General features: G+C 45.0%; 1 protein-coding gene across 2 annotated transcripts in view; it reads right to left on the bottom strand.

Annotated features, from left to right (window-relative positions):
* PLCD1 (phospholipase C delta 1) overlaps nucleotides 1-20,087 on the bottom strand; it is a 50,741-nt gene that overhangs the window by 19,441 nt on the left and 11,213 nt on the right. For both annotated transcript variants that reach the window (XM_083880395.1, XM_083880394.1), the window contains exons 2-4: nucleotides 18,720-18,884; nucleotides 7,611-7,839; nucleotides 2,715-2,844 (exon numbers count right to left, since the gene is read on the bottom strand). In XM_083880395.1, coding sequence (XP_083736521.1) covers nucleotides 2,715-2,844; nucleotides 7,611-7,839; nucleotides 18,720-18,884 — 524 coding nt within the window. The remainder of the gene's footprint in view (nucleotides 1-2,714; nucleotides 2,845-7,610; nucleotides 7,840-18,719; nucleotides 18,885-20,087) is intronic.

The raw sequence follows: 20,087 nt of genomic DNA on the forward strand, positions 1-20,087 counted from the left end.
TAGGTTTGAGAGTTCAAGAACTGCCTTTTCCTTGCTGTCTTCCATGTCTGTGATCCTGTGCTGTGTCTCTGGCAGATCCCTCAAGCTAAGCTGAGCATGATGCTTAGCAACTGCAAAAGGAATATAAAGAGGGAAAGCAGCTGGTGGAGACAGCAGGGATGTTGTGAATTACAAATGTTCTTTTCTTTAAGACATGACAAGGAAAATGATATTTCTTCTAGAAAACTGACATTTTAAGTGGCGTGCCTGGGGAGGTTTATTCATTAGTTGCCAATAAAGGCTGTGATGAAAACAGGACAATAGCATTGGCACCAGAGTCAAACTTCAGGACAGATAAGATGCACAGTCTAAAAGTAGGTTCCTTCTTCTTTGGCTACAAGAGGTCCAAATTAGAAAGAGAATCTCATCCCAAAATACCATGTTTTACCTCCCATGTATGCACCACAAGCCATGAATCCTGAATGACCCTTGGCCTGCCAGCAAAAACACCTTTCTCATGCATCAGAATGAATATTCAGGTTGAAATGAAGAGAGGAATGACAGGACTTTGCATAATTTCTGGTTATATTGCAGTACACTTAACTCAGGTGTCTCAAACCTAGATGTGGACAGAGAGTCGTGATGAAAGGCAAGAATAATGTGAGAACGTGCCCTGCAGCCCCCACTTGAGCCCCTGATCACACTTCCTTCCTGTGAGTAAATGAAGAAAAACTCTCTGAGACAGAAAAAATCACCCTTTAATAGGCTGTAATGCCCTAGTCCATCTAAGCTAAGTCAGGATGCAAACTGGAAATGTAATTGCTTTAGGAGCAAGACAGACCCTTCCTGGAGGCAAATCAGCCCTCAGGAGATCTGAATTAACCTCCAAAGAGCCTCTCTTTCCAGTGGCTATACAGGAAACTTAACAATTACTTGCCTAATGATGGTACTTCAACTAACTCCCTGCATTTCAACGGGTTGAATCAAGGTTTAGCAATTACTCAGAGTCTTTCAGCAAAAAGGATTAATTTCATCAAGTTTCCTCTCCTAGAGCTCCCTTGTAACTCTTGTGACAGTAGAAGAGGTCCATTAAATAAGAGGAGGCTGTGCCCCTAAAATTTAAAAAAAAAAAAAAAAAAAAAAAAAAAAAAAAAAAAAAAAAAAACAACACAACAAAAAAAACCGAGGGTGATTTTTCCAGGTTGTTGATGTGTGAAGATGTGGGAGTGATTCATCTCCTATATGTGAGATGTATGCTTTAGGATAAGGAGATTCACACCCTGGTCCCTACTGGCTTCACCTGCACAGACTGCAAAGGAAGTGTTGGCAACTACTTCCAGTGGAGACATGCAATTCAATCAATGTATTCCCAGCCTTATTTCTACTCTTCCAGGATCTTCCTGGGCAGGGAATGAAGGATGGGATACACCAGCCAGAGTGGGCAGTACAGCTGGAATATTTTGTGAGCTGAAATTCTTTAAGATCTGCTGCTGCAGTTAGGGACACGAAAAGAACTACACTCACCTGTTAGGTAGAAGCAGGGAAAAGAAGGCAGCTTATTATGATTTAGGGTTTATATAGTATTTGGTATTTGGTCAAGGATTGGTCAATGAGAGGAACAACTCTCTGACCCCAGTGGTCAATCCAGAAGTCCATCACCGAGAGGAATGAAAACAATATACATTGTATTAAGAGACTCCAAAGGAAAATACGTAAATAATCATCAGAAGGCTAAAGATTAAGGTGACAATCTGCTGATGAGCTTCCCCCTAATTCTTGAGGAGATACCAGAGAGAAAGATATCTATAAAGCAAAGATTAGGAAGCTTGGAGCTCCTTTGGGAAAAGGCTGCCTGCTGACACGGAGGAGCAGGAGAACTCCTGCCCAATGCCCAAAACCACCCACATGTTTACCATTGATCAGAAAAAACATTTCTGAAACTGCACAGCCATAAATTCAAATCCTGCTTCAGACAGGATGGAAGTTTGGAAATCATCCAGATGTTTTATCTCACCTCAGCAGGACGGATTCTCTAGAGAGAAACCAAAAGCTTAACAACTGAGAAATGTTCATCCCTTTCTTATCTTCTGATAGGCTCAGCCAGCAAGCTGAATCTTGGGAATTTAGAAGTGTACATCCCTGACCAGATTAAATGTGCCTTGGGAGCATTAAATCAATCAGACTAGTCCAGGCTTGGGTGCAATGTTGTGTATCTATCACGAATCTGGAAAGGTCTTTTTCCTTAATTTGCACTTTTTGTTTGTTCGCTTGTTTTTGTTTGGGGTTTTTGTTGGGTTTTGTTTGTTTATACCTGTCACTTTGCACCCTCCTCCTCTGAGAAGGTGAGGATCTGGGTTCACAACTGTAACCAAACAAAATTCAGCCAGATTTAGGCATTGACATGCAGTTGTGGCACGCAAAAGTCCTGAAACCCCTGGGACTTCAACTTTGTTTCCCTTTTTCTTGCATTATCTATGTTTGCATCTCATTTTCTGCTTCGTGGCAAAATTATGAAGAAAGATCTTAACACAGGCTCACCAAAAGCATTGTGCTGGCCTAACTTAGTGGGAATCAATTATTCTGAGCAATAAATTACTGAGCACCAAAACCTGACAGTCCTTCCTTGGTACAAGGTAAAAAGCCAAGGGCTCACTTTAGGTGAGGTCTCCAACCCAAGCTGAAATCTGTGCGACACCTTGACCTCAGCAAACTCATTTTCTGCTTGCTCCCATTACCTGGAAAATCTTCTTGGCATGGTAGTCATCGACTTCAATGTTCACTTCTTTCAGGAAGTCTTTGAGCTCTTTCAGGCTCATCTTGTTGTCTTTGTTTTTGTCAGCTTTCCTCAGGCAGGTGTGAATCCAGCTGCGGGAGGATGTAAGGAAATCTTTCCAGGTCAGTGCCTAGCCTGAACACCTAAACACCTTCTGCTGCACATAGCAGGGGGGAAATCCTCTCCAAAAGGCTCTGAGCCACCTCTCCAGCTGCTGTAAATCAGCGTGGGCCCCCTGAGCAGCTGACACCACCTCCCCTTCTGCTCCCACAGGGCACAATGGTGCCTTGGCAGAAGGAGAATGTGCTGTGATACAACTGATCCTGACCTGGGAGAAGCTTTTCACCATCTGGCCAAGGCTGGAACAGCTCTCTTTACCCTGTAGGAGTTTTTGGCTGCAGCCAGAAACAGTTTGATTTCTCTTTTATGACAGAAAGTACATTCTGCTCCAGACAGTTAAAAGGGGATAAAGGAAAGAATGAAAAGAGCTCCCAAGAGAAGCTTGGTAAACTCATTGTCATGGATTTGTTCAATATTCAGTGTGTCACAGTGAACACTGAGCTTCAGAAGAAGCATCAACAATAATTTTTTAACTCACCTTCAACATATTTTTAGGGATTTCTACCTATATCTCCTAAGAACTTTGTTGTGAGTGGAATCAAAGCAAACTTTGTGGGTCTTGGCTTCTTCCCCTGATGAAATGCACAGGGTCTGATACTGTGCTGTACTGTGATAACTTTTCATAAAAGCTTGGGGTTTAATCACTTTAGTATTTCTATGCATCTGGAGTAACTGCTATAAGAATGACTTTAATGTGATGTCAGATAATCCAAACTGGATCCCCCATTTTCTTTCAGTCTCTAAAGTAATGTAAGACAGCTGAGACACATTGCAGTTTTAAATACCAAAAAACTCCATCCTTTTTGCATCATGGAATTGACTGTCTAATTTGCTTTACTGTCAAATAAGAAAGGTCATCCAGAAAAATATCTACTTTTCAAGAGGAAAAAAAAATGATCAAAGTAAGAACTTGATCTCCAAGAATAACCTTCCATGTCTCACATAGGAAACAATGCTTCAAACTCACTCCAGAAAAACTTAAAAAAGAATGCCTAATATGAATGTTAATCAGAATAAAGCTCAGGATCAGCAAATACCAGCTGAGGAATATAGTGTTGTAACATTTAAACTGGCCCTTTCAAAATGACCCCCAAAAAGGGCATTAACAGCCTTAGGGGCTGTAAACATAACCCTGAAACAGCGTTTACCAGAGCTACCCCTGCATTGAAGTATTTCCCAGTGATGGAGATATGTGTAAACTGTTAGTGAGTATTGTTTGTCTCATGGAAAGCTGAACTTTCTGACTTTAAAAATCTTGGCAGGTGCTAAGCAATGACCTCACCCCACATCCGTCTTTAGCCTGGTAATAGTAATATTCCCCTTCTTTAGACATGGAAACCAAAATAAAGAGAGGCTGCATTTCCCAAGGACACTCCAGAGCCCCAAACCAGGGTCTGGCTTGGACTGATTCTTCCCAGAAAGTCCAGTTTGAGTCATGAAGCTCCCAGGAGCAGAGGATGCTGTGCTGGCAGCACACCACACCCACCCTGGGGTGCAGAACAGCCCCTCCACCAGCTCTGCTCCAGAGAGGGTCTGCTCAGACTGTCACTCTGGTGCCACCCACTCTCACCTGACCCTGCACCTCGGGTCCCCTTCCCAGCCCTCCCTAAAAACAACAGGCAGGAGGAACACCCAACTCGGGTGAGCCAAGAGGAAATCCAGTCTGCCACAGCCAGAGGTGAGCAGTAGGGGTGGACAGAAACTATTCTTTTGTGCATAGAAACTGCTGGGTTTGTGCTAACCACTGCAAAAATACCCACTTTTTTTAAGAGTCTGCATAATTTCCTCTGATAATGAGCACCCAGAGGTCAAGCACGTACTCAAAGTCCTCTCTGGAAGGCAAAATGTGGGCAGTAAATGCATCTGCAAAAGAGTATGGCCAGGTCCTACCTGTGAATGGAGGACGCTTTTCCCTTAGATCCCTTCCCAAAAGGCTGAGAAATGCAGGAGGGAAAACAGAGAGCCCAGGGAGAGCCCAGGCACACACAGTGACCCCCTCTTGCTGCAAGGGCAAGCAGCAAAGAGAGGAAAAGGAGACTACAGACAACTGAGATCTCAGTAAACAGCAGCATTTTGGCCCCAAAATATCCAAACTCCCCATCCATCTCGATCCCCTCAGCTTTGGGAGAGCTTAGAGTAGGTGGATGAACAAAGCACTTCAACTGAAAGTCCTCTTGTCTGGTACAAACACCATATTTCAGTCCTGGCTGTGGATCCTTCATTCACCTTCTCGCCCTCTGTGGGCCTGAGTGGACTAGGAAGAAGCTGCTCCCATTTCTGTATACAACCAGGGAGAGCTTGCCTCTTGTTTTTAAAGGATGTGCCAGCTCCAGGGCTACCAGTTTTCTCTTAGTTTCAGTCATCCCTCTTTGGTTTCTATCTGGCAGATATCCCATGAATGTGCTCAGAACAGAAATGGTGCAGAACTTCTGGTAAGTGCTTTCAAACCAGAAGAAAAGCTCACACATAAACCCCAGAACCGAAGCAGACAGTGCCACCCTGCTCCAATGAAAAGTCCTCTGTATTTTCTGGTCTCAAGCCTTTCCTGCACACATACCTGCAATATTTGCTAAACAACCTATGTCAGCCTGCTGCAAGGTTGAATCTGAGGCTTATTAAAACAGAACTCTGTGTATAAGAACATCAGAAATGCTCATCAAGCACGTGGGAGTTTTATCTGTGTAGGAATATAGGACTGGAAAAAATACATAAGACACTGAATCCAGTCCCTTTCTACCACAGGCAACTCCATTAAATTCCAAACTGAACGAGCCCCATCTGAAACTAGCAGAGTTTTTCCTCTCAATCCTTGTTTTCAAGAACTTGCACATTCCTTACTTGTTTTGCAAGGCTTTGGGAGGCTGAAAAAGATACCCTGCAAGGCAACTCTCCAGTCATGGGGGACAGGCAGGGGACACAACACTTCTCATCTCCTGACTCTTCCTCTTCTCTGCTCACAGATGCAGAGAACACTCCTGAGGTTTAAGGAAGATCTGAGCAAGCCCACGCTGCCAAGCCAACCCAGCGAAGGCAGACTAAATTTAAAATCCCAGGCTTTAATTAAACATCATCAAATTTCAAATGAGAAATCATGCTGTTCTGTAATTCCAGGTTACGTTAAATGGCCTGAGACAAGCCCAGATTGGAAGCCAGCACTGCACAGTAATTACTCTTCCAGAAATATGGTTTGCCTACCCACCCTATTTAGCTTCGATTCTGCTTTCCAAAGACAGAAAGGCACTTTTCCATGCTGGAAATTTACAGCCTTCTTCCTTTGCAAATGTCATTGTTATTTTTCCCCCCTTAACAATCTTGTCTCTTCTTACGGGCAAGGTTTTCAGCAATATATTTAACTTGATATGCTCCAGGGAAAACTGTCTGTAGCCCAGATTTTCCCCTACATACACACTGTGGGGTGGCTGAGGAGTGACCTTACAGCCCAGAGCTTGAAAAACCATCCAAAAAAGATACTCATAATGCAGGAGATAAACAGGACATGCCAGGCACATCAGAACTAATGGAGTCTGATTCCTTTAAATGAACAGCACTGTGGCTGTGCAAATGCTCCTCAGACTTCAGAGAGCCCACAGAAGAGTAAAGCCTGATGAAAGCTCAGTATTTATGCACCATCTCCTTCTCCATCAGTACATTAATACCCAGCAGAGAACCCACATGGAATGAAGACTTAACTGAGGGCAAGACTTCCTGGTGCCTGCTCAGACTTGAGTCCAGCTTTGTGATTTTTCCCAGATGAGGATTTTGCATCTCCTCTCCTCTCTGATGTTTGGTGTCAAACAAGCCATGAAGCCCACCCAGCCTTCTCTCCCCAAGAGCAGTGTCTATTTTCCTCTCTGATAGCTGAATATCTACCTTTGGGAAGCTTAAAGGAACTTAGTATTTTATGACTGCTGCAGCTCTGTCCAACCAGAGTGAAATCAGAAAACAGCTTCACATGTCATGGTCAGAGTCTCAGACATGCAGGGACTGAAGAAAATCCATCCAAAACTGCACCCACAGATATTCTCTCTTTTTATACATGAGACCTCTGTTTGCAAAGCAACTTATTGAGTGAAATGCAGCCCCAGGGAAAATTTCCTGTGAACTCAACAGAGTCAGGATTTCACCCAATAACCAACCCCTCTCCATTTCATAATGAATTCACTCTCCTTTCCTGCTCTGTGCCTTTTCCTTTCTGATCTCTGCATTGCCACTAGAGCAACTGCAGATTTTTTTCAGGGCAAAACTTCCTCCCATGCTGAGGCTAATAAGGAGTAATTTCACTCAAGTCAGTGGAGCCACCCTGGAGTAAATTTGGCAGTGAGAAGAGGAGAATCAGTTCCCTCTCCTTGTATTACCAAGAAACACGGTTAACAGTGCAGGCTTTTCATGCCCTGCCAAGAAGTGCCTGTCCTGGAGTTTACTGCAATGCAAGTGAAACAGACCCCTGAAGAACACAAAAAAAATAATGATTGTTTTCTCTGGAGCTCCATGAAAGAGAGAATTCTTTGCTTAAGGAGCTACATTAAGCCTGACTCCACTCTTGCTGGTATCATTGTAAAACAAGGGGGGAAAGCATTGGGAACCAGGGAGCTTGCCTGGGTGCAAAATCAGTGCAAGAGAAAACCCAGTGCCCAGGGCCAAAAGGGAAAAAAAGGGAGGTTAGTCTACTATCCCCACCCACATGGAAAGACAAGTGCATCTTTGTCCATGATTAATCACTTTATAAGGCAAAGGATACTGTTGGAGTTTCTGTTTCTGGTTCATGGAGTTGCTGTGGGCTATGATTTTCCCAAGGCCGGCGATCCAGTGGTTGGCATCATCCTCTGAACTCGCAATGAGATCCAGGTTTTTCCGCTGGTCTTTGAAGATGATGGAAAAGCAGCGATACTCTGGGACATCCTTGGCGTATTTTTCCATACCTTCTGTTTTATGGCCTGACCTCACATCCCGGATATCTTCAATGGAGACTGTGGAAAGAAAGCAGAGCCTGCTGTCAGCAGGGGTTCAGGCAGCCTTATCTCTACTCAGTGATGGTTATTAAAAAATTACTCTTCTTTTCCTGAAGCCTCTGGAGGATTTCCTTTCCCTTTCCCCAAGCTTTGGTACTAAAGAAAATTCAACTCAAAAGGACCAGAAAGAGCAGGAAATTTTAAAAATAAAACCTCTTTCTCCATGTTCTTTATTTAATAAAGAAGCAGAATATGCTGTAGGTGCCATACTGTGATATCCTGTTCATGAGACACAAATCACAGCCAAGAGTTTGGTTCCAACTCCTCAGAGCATCCCTGACTTGAGCATCCCTTGACTCATTTCCCCTGAGAACGGGGAGAGTGGAGCTGTGCCTCCCTGTGAACATCACCCCACAGGAAAATCCTAAAACCACTGAATGGTTTGGGTTGGAAGGGACCTTAAACATCATCCAGTTCCAAACTCCTGAAATGGACAGTGACACTCTCCACTAGATCAGGTTGCTCCAAGCCCCATCCAGCTGGCCTTGAACAGTTCCAGGGATGAGAAGTCCACAATCCAGGCAAAATAAGAGGTGACTTCAATAAGAGGAAGGTAAGGAACAAAACTGTCCTTCTTTAGGCTGCAAAAATAGTGAGAAGGTAAAATTTAAGATCTCATTTGTTCCTCTCAGTCCCTGTAGTTCAAATTAAGGAGGCAAAGACCAAAGCTTCAGAGCAGTCTGGTGTCACCCATGCTCCACCCTAACCCCTGTCAAGGGTAGAATTTATCCTCTGTGCTGTAAGAAATCTGTTCAAGATCACTGTTTTCAAGATCATCTTTCCCCACTTCCATCTCTGCTCTTCAGCTAGTGGAAATGAACCCTGAAACTGCCCCAAATCTGCAAAATACACACACAAGGCAATCCAGAAGGAGCAACATATGAAGAGATTTTTATTAAACAAATATAAGTAACAGAGACAACTCTAAAATGCCCTTGAGAGCAATTGGTGCCCTCAAACTGGGCTGAAATCAGGCGAGCTCCCAGCAGCACCCACAGCCTCTTTTTATCTTTCATGGATCACTTCTTATATCTACAAAACACTGCACAGGTTGCCCTGAGCAGTTGTAGATGCCCCCTCCCTGGAAGTGTTCAAGGCCATGTTGGACAGGGCTTGGAGCAACCTGGTCTGGAGCTTTGTTAAAAAGCAATGCATGAGTATAAAATATCTCCAAAGTTTAGCTGAATAGGAGAAACTTGGCTTTAAACACCCATTTCACCATTAAAATGCCCAGTTCATTCAAAGTCAACACTGTAGAAAAACCCAACTCAGTATCCACCTGCACATTTTTGGCATGGCTGCCTTGGGATTATCCAAAATTTATCAGATGTTCATTAGAGGTTTGAAAACTTTCCTGTTTTTTCCCAGAGCAGTCATGATAATGCTCAGCTGCTGGGGGAAAAAAAAATCCTGCAAAAAACCATCCAAAATTTCAGTCTTCAAAAAATCAGTGACTTTCCAAAAGCAACACTTAACATTTGCTTCAAGTTCTCATCAAACTCTGGGGTGGTCAAACACCTTCCACAGCACTTTGCTGGTTTGGTTCCTTTACAAGAACACACCATGAGGAGCTCCCTGGAGCTGGCAAAGCTCTTCCCTCACAATTATGAGCTGTTATCTCTGTGTGGTCTTTGATTATCACTTCCTAAAGGCCAACAGTTGATCAGCTGAGGGGAGGGGAAGAAAAGGTTGGGTTGGGATGGGCTGCTATGGAATTATGTTAGCTGGCCAATTTACCTTCAAGTGAAAGTTCATGGATTTAAGTACTAAAACCAGCTTAAAAAGAAAAAATTCCCCCACAGCTGGGCCTTCCTGGTCATCTTGCCCTTTAACCAGGGCATTAATCAAATTATAGTGGTGCCTGAAGTAGAACTTCACCTTTAATGTAAAATATCTCATTGTGTTCGGCCAGATTCAGTTCAATCAAAAAGTCTAAAGTTTATTTAGGCTTCTTTTATAGCCAGTGGGAAATAAAGCAGCTTTTGGAACATAGCTGTTCTGTCCTATTCAAACAAAAACTTCAGGATAAGATAAGTTATGCCCTTAATCCATGGCTACAGTGGACCCTTGACCAGAAAGGAAGTGCAAGCTGGGCATCTCATATGCAGACAGTCTGTAAGTATGGGATTCTCCTCCTCTCCAGGTCTCTTCTGCTTATGGCAGTGGAGTGGAAGGATCATCCTGCTATTCCTCTTCACCTGCCAGCTCCTTACCACTGCTTGGCTCACAAGAGTTATTGTCCTGCAGAATGGCTCCTTAGTCTGCTTGTGCAATCAACCCCTAAACTTTGGGTTGGCAATGGCCTTGTGTTTCCAAGACCAGAAAATCTGATGTTAAATATTGGAAATTTAGAATGGATTCTTTGGAAACCATTACGTGGCTGCATGAATCCAGTGGAAAAGAGAGCTGTGTGGGAGGAAAAAAAAGATTGATAACCTGTGTCTGGAAGGGCTGCCTTGATCTTTTCAGAGCATGCTGAGAAGAGGATGATGGAGATAAAAGAGCTCCTCAATACAGAAAGGGTACAAGGAAGGCTGAAGAGCAGGACTGGTGTCTATTGTAGTCACACAAGAGAGGAGAAAAACTATCACCACAGGAACTGTTAAAGCACAGGGTAAGGAAGGACACTTTTTATAGCTTTCCATAGCTTGGTTGTGTGTACTGTTTTCATCTATCAATAAAAAAGCTGAAGCCAAAGGACTCAGCCCACGCCATCTGTTAAAGTTATCTCTTTTCTGGAAAATCTTAACCCAGCATGAGTACTTTATCAGCTGCTCCCAGGCAGCAACACTACTCTAATAGGAGTCCCAAACTGTGTGTTCAGCTGAGCTATCTGCAAGGAGAAATCAAAAAATAACTGGGGGACAGAGATGTTTCACAGCAGAGGAACAGTCACAGCAAACAGCCATCAATCACAACTCCCTGCAGCCTCCCTGTTCCTTCCCCATCACGCCACAGCGGGGAGATAACCACAAGCAGAAGAGAATCTGGAAAGTTTGCATCTACTCCTGAGTGCTTGCGTCTGCTGAAGAGGTGGTTTGTAGAGAGCCCAAAAGATGACGCACAGCACAAGGAAGGCTGTGTTCTTCCTGGCCTCCAGACACCGACTCACACAGGTTACATCCTGGTCAGCTTTCCTGGCTGCTGGGGATGCTGCTCGGACAGCCAAAGGCTCCCCACTGACATGGACATCCAGCAGCCTTCCCTGGAGCCAGTGAAATTCCTCCTGTCTGAACTACTCCCAGGGAGATGTTGACAACTTTCTTTCTAGCCCTTCTTTCAGTTTTCACCACTGGATCCTGCTCTTGTGCTTCTCCCTTGCTGATTTTCAGCCCAGCACCCTTCTCCTCTTTCACCCCTGGCATCAGCAGGCAGGGATGACTCAGACCCTCAGGATTCTTTTGACAGCCATGGTATTTTCAAGCTATCAACATGCATCTTTTGGGTATCTCTCTTGATCGGGATTTCACTGTTCATGGCTTTCAAGGGGACTAGTGTTACACTTGCAAACTCATCTCCTCATGCAGAAGGAATACCTCTTTAAAGGAAATCAGCTGGATGATTTTTAAGGTCCCTTCCAACCCAAGCCACTCCATGATTCTGGTGTAGAAGAGCAAGAAAGATGAGCCTGACAACGTTCCTAATGATGAAAGGACTTGTCTGAGAGAGGAGCCCTGGCCTTTCCATCTCTTCTCTCATCACTGCTCCACAACTGAAATGTCCAGACTGTGCTGGGAGCGTGAACAGTAAACTCTTTGGTAATCCTAAGGAACAGAGGGAAAGGAGGAACAAAGACAGAGAACAATCCCTTTGTTTTCCTCCTGCTTGACAGGCAGCCCTTTGAGATGGGACATTTTGTCAAGAGAAAAAGTAAGAAACTGAACCTGCACCTCCTGCACACTACTGCGCATGTGAAGGACAAGGACTGGGGGGTGTTTCTCCTTTCTTGTGCCTTTGCTGATGAAGTGGGAGAGGAGGGTCACTGTATGGGCACTGCCAAAACAGCCTTCCTTGGGTAACTCCTTAGGGAAGGGGGCAGTTTTTCACTCTGGGGGAAGAACTCAGATCCTTTTTCATCCTACCCCCTGTCAGTAACAGGCGATGTGTGCAATGCAGCATTCAGTCACACTAAATTAATCCATCCCACTCTAATTGGCTCAGTAAGTCACTCCTGTTTACTGTCAAGAAATGCAGATGAGAAATGCGCTCAGCCGTTCAGAGCCCGCACACCATCCTGCATGTCTGCAGAGAGGCCAGACCCTCACCAGCTGCACCTCGGCTCAGCATCTTGTCAGGAACAGATGAAAGCTGCTGGCTGACCTCAGGACCATCCTGCAGAGACACTACATGGAGTTCACAACATGCTGAGTGTGCTCTGTGTGCTGCTTCTCACTTTGGTTTCACCCCGCGAAGAGCCGTTCAGCTGATTTTGGTTTCACCAGGGGTGGCTGATGCTAATGGCCAAGCACAGTTGGGATCAGGACCTCAACAATCAGCAGGAGCTGGAGCACTGTCAGCCCCTGGGCTGGGAACACCAAAGGCTATCCATCACCCTCATCCTTGAGGGACACTCGAACTTAATGACTCACGGGTGGGTTCAGCATGAGCCCCACTGTGCCCTGCCTCCCCAGCCCTGCCGGCACTGCTCTTTGATCTCCCTGTGTGTGAACGATGGCAGGTCCCAGCTGCTGATTCCTCATCCATTCTCTTCCCCACTCCCCCTCCACCGACATGCTCAGCAGGTTGTTCTGCCTCGAGATCTGCTGCACAGCAGTCTGCCCTCATTGCTGGCATGTGTTTATCAGCTGGCAACCAGTGACACAATGCACATGGCAATTTTACAGGTTGTTTGGAAATACCCTTTCATGTCAGGTCCTTACCCAGTCTTTCAGTTTACCCATGATGGAGCACTGAAGCAAAGAGAGTGATTTCTATTTACATTCCTTCCACACAACCAGGGCCCTGCAAACTATTTTGGCGACCAGTTCCTACTTCCTCTGCCATCGCAGCATCACTAAATTTGGCTCTGAGGCTCTCAACACTTCTGCCTTTGCATTTAACATATGCTACGTAGAAAAAAGGTCAATATTTGTCAGCGCCTGCCTGCGATGAAAACTGTCCCAGCGACGCCCGCGGTGGCCTGATTCAAAACTCAATCGAAGAAACAGGCAGCTCTGCCTCTGAAATGACGTGCTGGATGGCTTGAGAGATTTTGATAAAAGCTGATGAGGCCCACAGACAGACAGACAGACAGACAGATGGGTTTGTTTTCACAGCTGACAGCCGCCTTGCATAACGCATTCAGCATCAGCAAATATTTTTTCCAGGGATAAATACACGTCTGACCACAAAAGCAATGATTCCTCAAGAAACTGCAGAAGGAAGCTGTCGGTGCAGCCAGCTACCTGCTGTGTGCACACAGGTTGCTGAGAGTTTCTGTCGACTTTAGACACTTAACAGGAACAATTTCAGGCTTTCGCTTCTTGACTCAAGCAAACACAGAGCAATATTATATCCTTCCTGTCTTTCTGCAAGCAAGTTCAGGACATTAATTCAATGGAGACAATAATTTATTCTTCCACAAAAGTGGTATGGTGTGTTCACTGCATGGTATTTTAAGGAGATTCATAAATTTCACAGCAAGCCAAAAGCAAAGGGAAAAGTTTTCTGATGAACACTGGTACTAGGCTATAAACGTAACCCTTTTGTACTATGTTTAAACCAAGCAAAAATAGCCTATAACTGTGCCAGAAACCAGAGAAACAGAAACAAATTCTGTGCATTTCTAATAGTGAGAATAACTAATCATCAGATTAAAAAAAAACAATTTCATGACTTTTAAGCTATAATACAGTCACCACTTGCAACACTCAGTAGTGCAGCTGAGTTTAGCTCACCTCCCAAAACTGATAATTTTAATCAAAAACACAGAAAAAGAAAAAAAACCCCAACAATAGTAGTTTTTACGTAAAGCTTTTGGCCAGAAATGGAAATATTTCAGCTACAACTCCTGACGTTCTCTCTTGACTTCACTGCTCGTGACTCAACCAGTGAGTCATCCCTGGTTCAGTGTGTGAAGCTTTTCACGGCTGTCACAGAAAACGTCATCTCCCTGAGCCTCCAGGAGAGACACAGTGCAGGAGGTACCAAAGCACCATCTCTGGGCCCCCCCTGTAGCACCCCTAAACTTAATTGTCTCGTTCAGCCTTTTCCTTCTGCCTTTGAATACTCTGTTTCTCCACCTACTGCTCAAAAGGATGATTCACTGGAAAGTTTTCAACCATTCCCACAAATCCCCAAGTTGAGAGAGTTTTTAAAGGGATTGAGTCTGGCTTAAGTGAGCTCACACTAGGGATTACAGCTGGTTTAAGAAAATACTTTCAAAAATCAATTTCACTGAAAGTAGCAAATACCTTTTTGCTCTTTTTTTTTTTTTTTCACATACATGAGATCTGATATTTGACCACAGCTAAACAAGACAATGCTACTGGCAGGCTGCTGCTCTGCCCCCTTTGGCTCTCCTCCCTCACACCACAGTGATGCTCAGCAGTGAATTGCCTCACAAGGAACTGCTTTCCAGCTCCCTCACACAAATCTTTTCTTTGCCCCAAAAGTGTTAATCCAGCCACTTTAACTCTGTTTCTGGAGGCCAGGGAGAAAGCACTGTAAAAGCCTCATGGGCCAAAGAAGGATCTACCCTCCCAGGGCCCTACACATCAGTTGGGATAATGAGAGCAGCAATGTGTTTGTGGGTCTGGTTGTAGCTCAGCCACAGGAAGGAGCAACCTGTGGTGAAAAATGGATTTTTAAAGGTCTTTTTGAGCAGTCCTTGTGCCCAGCACCCCTGTGTTTCTGCTGGAGGCAACCAGAGAGTTCACACAGGGCAGAACATGCTTGTTGGAAAAATGACTTAGGTTGCTTCAAAGGCTTTTGGAAAAAAAAAATACCCTGGGGCCTAAATGGAACACACTGAAAAATAAGGAATTAATGACAAAAAGGAAAAACTGGATTATTTCACCAGATCAGAAACCATTTTGGAAGAACAGCTTATTCCCAAAGTCTTTTTTGGGTAATGCAACTATGAAGACAGCATCTAATTTAAATTCCCAGTTGTTTAAAATAAAGATGACAGAGGAAGGTACTGCTTATACTCCACCTATCTGATCCAGGCAACATCTGTTTCTGTCACAACTCTGATAACTGGGGTTTTTTGAACTTCAAACATCTGAGATTCTCCTGTCTAACCTTGCCAGTCCCCAATTTTATCTACTGGATCCACCACACAATGGTTTACAAAAAGGTTTTCCACATGGTCATAAGAACACCAACAGGAATAACAAGAAACTATCCAAACAAAAACATAACCCTTTGACTACCCAGACCTCCCTCCTCTGAGGTGCATCCACTGCTGTCAGCAATGCTGCAGATAAGATTAGACCTGCTGCTAAACCTCCCAGTTTCCATTCTGCTCATCCTTTTTTCCATCCTGAAAAAGGAGCTTATCTGCAGCTTTAGAAAGGTTTTGTCCTGCAGAGCAAAGTCAGTGTCTGCTGACAAGGAAGGGTGACCCTCTGCAGAGACTCGCCCTGAAGTCCCTGATTTTGGGTCTCAAATCATGACCCTACACTCTTCCTCTGATGTGACAGCCCTCACATAGGCTCAAGTGAGAAGGCAGACGTGGTGATAGAGTCTGCCAGAGGCCACAACATGAGCCAGGGGTAATCCACTCTGCACCTGGACCCAAAGCAGCCTGGTGAAGTTAAAAGCTCCAGGATGAAACTCAAACACAGCAATCACTCTGATGACTCATGAGCGGAAGGTCTCAGAGGATCAATAAAAGAGAAAGGCGAGGAGAAACATGACCAGCAGGTTGAGGGAAGTGATTTTGTCTCTCTCCTCTGCTCTTATGATACAACAACACCTGCAGTACTGCAGCTCCAGGGCCTCCAAGGATATGAACCTGTTGGAGCAAGCCCAGAGGAAGCCACAAAGATGCTCCAAGGGCTCTGCTCTGGGGACAGGCTGGGAGAGCTGGAGGGTGTTCAACCTGAAGAGAAGCTCCAGAAAGACATTAGGAGAACCTCCCAGTACCTAAAGGACCTCCAAGAGATCTGGGGAGGGACTTTTGACAAGAGCCTGGAGTGATGGGACAAAGGGGAATTGCTTCACACTGCCAGAAGGCAGGTTTAGATTAGCTATAAGGCATTGATTATTTACAGTGAGGGTGCTGAGGCCCTGGCATAGGTTGCCCACAGAAGCCGTGGCTGCCCCATCCCTGGAAATGTTCAAGTCCCTTCCAACCGAAACCAATCTCTGATTTTATGAAAATGGACCTCTTTGATATTATGGCTTAGGACTCGGCAGAAGTCAGTATTCATCTCTCTTGTTGACTTCCAGGCTCAGGTGTGTCCGGAGCACCTGCTGGAAGCAGCCCTGAGGTGTCCCTCCAACCCTCCCAAGAGCTTGGCACCACAAATGCAGGCACAGGCTCACACCCTCCCAGGAGCATGTGGGACACAGCCTGTCCACATCCCACAGCCAGGCAAGTGTCCGTGCAACGCCAGTCTGGCCAGAGCCTGCCCAGAGCTTGCCTTCACAGAGGACAAGCTCTGCTTCTACTGACTTGTCTCCATTGCTGTTATCCTGATGATAAAAAAAAAAAAAAAAAAAAAAAGGAATCTTTCCCTGGGAAAGGTGTGCCTGCATGGAGTGTCAAGGCATGTGCTGTGAGCCACCAGGTCACATTACTCCACCTCCACTGAGTGTCACTGGGGACACTCCCAGGGCACAGCAGGTTCTCCTGCCCACGGTGGCACTGCCTGTCTCCAGCAGTGTGGCAATGCTGGCTGTGCCCAGTTACCAACGTGTATCTGGAGTGCTGTAAATCCACACCCACACAGACACACCCCCAGCCTGTGCTCAGAGCTCAAAGGATTTGTAATAAATCCTTCTTTAGAAAATAGTCACAGTTTCACCCTTCTCCATGCCACTGCCACAGCCATGGATCCACCAGAGCTTCTCCAGGCAAACAACAGGGTACCTGGAGCCACAGCACAAGGATCCTTTCCCATTTAATTCCAAGGACTAGGCGGGGTCAGAACTGTTGCTGTAGGTGCTCTCAGACCCCATAATTTGGAAACTGCTGGCTCAGAGCAGGGAGCTCTGAAAGTCATTCTTCTCAATTCACACCCTTATTTGATTTAGACTGAGATATATAAGCAAAATATATTATATAAAGAAAGATATATATTATCTGGGAAAGGACTTTGGTTTTATATGGGACAGCTCAGCAGAGCAGGCATTCCCAGGGAACAAACATTCGCTGAGGACTTTCTATTTGTTGTTCTTATGATGAGTTATTGAACTGGGAGATCTGAAGAGCCCAGCTGAGCTCAGGACCCTGCCAGGCTGGGCATCCAAACACCCAGGAGGGCACAGCCTCCAACCCAAAGCTTCAGGGGAGGTCTCACTGCAGCCTTCCCCTTTTATAAAAAAGGGGGGAGAGGGACTTTTTTTACAAGGGCAGATAGTGATGGACAAGGGGGAACAGTTTTAAACTAAAAAAGGAGACACTTAGATTAGATGTTAGAATGAAATTCTTTACTCAGAGTGTGACAAGACACTGGCACATGTTGCTCAAGGAAGCTGTGGATGCCCCATTCCTGGAAGTGTCCAAGGCCAGGCTAGATAGGGCTTGGAGCAACCTTGCCCATGGCAGAGAGTTGGAACTGGATGATCTTTAATGTCCCTTTCAGCCCAAACCTTTGTGATTCTATTATTCAAAGCCTTTTATAGTTAGTTAGAGGGAAGAGAAAGAAAATGTGTGGAGAAGGATGCACAAAGAGATTAAATGAGGTGCCCAAGGTCTTGTGAGAAGATTCTGGTCATCAGGGTTACAAATCTAACATATTTTACCCTGCTACTTTACTCCTCCTACTGGAAATCTTATCACTGCTTGTGGGAGGAAGGGAAGTAATTTGAAAGACCCACCCTTCATTTTGTTAATTGTGATCATTACCAAAAAGAATTGTGTAATTAACACATTCAACGTGCCATAAAAGATATTCCATGTTACTAATTTACCTCCTAGATTTACAAGACCACAATGATTAGTGAAATAAGGAAGAAAAAATGTCAGAAAATACAGAGAAATGTGTCAGAAAAATATGGAATGAGAAGGAAAAAAAGATATAAACAGCTACACACCCTGCCTGATTCCATTTTGACTGCACAATTGGGGTCCCAGTTACAGTGCCAAGCTGGGTGCTGCTGGAACAGAATGGTTTTTCCTGTGCCATATAATGGTGATTGTAGTGTCTAGACTTTTTACAACAGGGCAGATCCTGGGTTTCCAAGACAAGGATGAGAATAGGGTTTCTTTCCCCCCAGAGACATCTCCTGTCAGCCCTTGGATTTCCACATCTCTGCAGTTCCCTTGTGAGCCTTAAAAGCCAGTTTTCCCTGGGGCTGCAGGCAGGAAAGGAGCCACAGCCACACACCACACCACAAATGCTCATCCCATGTCTCACACTGAGCATTAGAGCTCAGGCACCTGAGTGACCTGAACAATTTGGGGAGGAAACAGAGGCAGGCAGGGCTGCTGAGACCAGCACAGCCCACCCCACATCTGAGGCAGCAGCTCATGAGTTTGGGCAATGTCACCATTCCTGACACGGCAGATTCCTCGTGGCTGTCCCAGAGCTGACAGCATCACTCAGTTTGTGGTGGAGTCACAGGAGGAATGAAAAACCTGCTCTGGTTGCTCCAAACCCTCCCTCCACATCACATAATGGTCCTGGTTCACCCCAGGCACCTCTGATGAAGCAAACTTTACTCACAGATCTGTGACTCTGGGGATCTCAGCATCTTCTTTGACTCCTGCCAGATGGTTTTGCAGTCCTCCTGGAGCTTATAGAACCTCTCCTTTCTCCAGGAGCTTGACTTCACTTTTAGCAGCTGGCTGCCTTTCAGGAGGAACTTCAGGTCCTTGTCATCTTTGAGGCCTGTGGAAAAACAGAAGTGGTAAAGTTTTAAGAGACAGCTCAAGAAGTGATGCTCAAAGAGTTTTCCCTTCCACAGGGTCAGCCAGGTCTGGGGAAGAGAGCAGAGCAGAGACCCAGAAATCCTCCATACCACTTAAGATCACAAAAGAGGCTGAAGCCTTGTCTGCTTCTCAGATTGAGTCTGAAGACTTTGTATTATAATTCTCAGGTGTTTCATAAAGATAAAGTATCTCCTTCCCAGCAAATACTGTTGGGATGCAAAAACTGCAACAAAACCAACAACAGAACAGTAAAAGCAGAGAAAGGAAAATTGTACAACTTGTAACTGGAATGCTGTCAGGAACTTTCAAGTGATTTCAAATCTATTCTGCAACAAAATTTCCTTTGCGGAAACAGGAGTACACAAAGATATCTCTCATCCTCCTCTGGCAAGCAGTGCCTTCCTATCCACGTGGGAATTTTGCAGATCAGATGAAGCTCAGGAGAGAGAAGTTTGGTGCCAGGCAGCTACAGATCACTAAGGCAGCAGTAAGGAGCAGCCACAATCTCCTCATTGCCCAACCATCCAAAGGGTCTTTGTCTTTCCTACACTGCAAGGCCGATGAAATGTCAAATAATAACAACCAAACCTTCTGGTTGTGGGAACTTCGGATTTCACAACTTAACCTAGATTCAGGAAAGCACTTAAGACATCTAGAGAGGAAACAGGCACCTACTGAGACTCTGAAAACACAGACTTGGCATTCTACATGGTTTGGAGTGTCTCAGCAGTGCATGACTTCCACATACCTAAATACCTTGGAGAATCTGTTCCTCAAACCAACCATTAATTACAGATCTGAAGCACGTAGACTGAGGAGGGTGAGAGCATAAAACACAAGAAACACATCCTGGGCTTTCTGTAATGGGCACCTTGCAGTTCTGTGACACTGCATGAAAGGCTGGTTCAGAGCTGGTGAAGCAGCATTTAACTCTGCAGTGCTGACCATGCACATCCCAGCTCAGAGGAAACTTTTCCAACCTTACCTTGACAATGCAGGCAGCCACTTGGGCACCTGCAGCCACCTGACACTCACCTCCAGGGAAATTCCTCAGTACTATACATAGTGTGGAGTCTCACAAATAACATTTTTTCATTGCAGCGTCCCCTGTGACATTGGGTTGGTTCTTCTCTGGGGGGAACAGCTGCTTCAAATCACTGGT

This window comes from Zosterops lateralis (genome assembly GCF_965231275.1).
Source record: "Zosterops lateralis genome assembly, chromosome: 1".
Lineage (NCBI taxonomy): Eukaryota > Metazoa > Chordata > Aves > Passeriformes > Zosteropidae > Zosterops > Zosterops lateralis.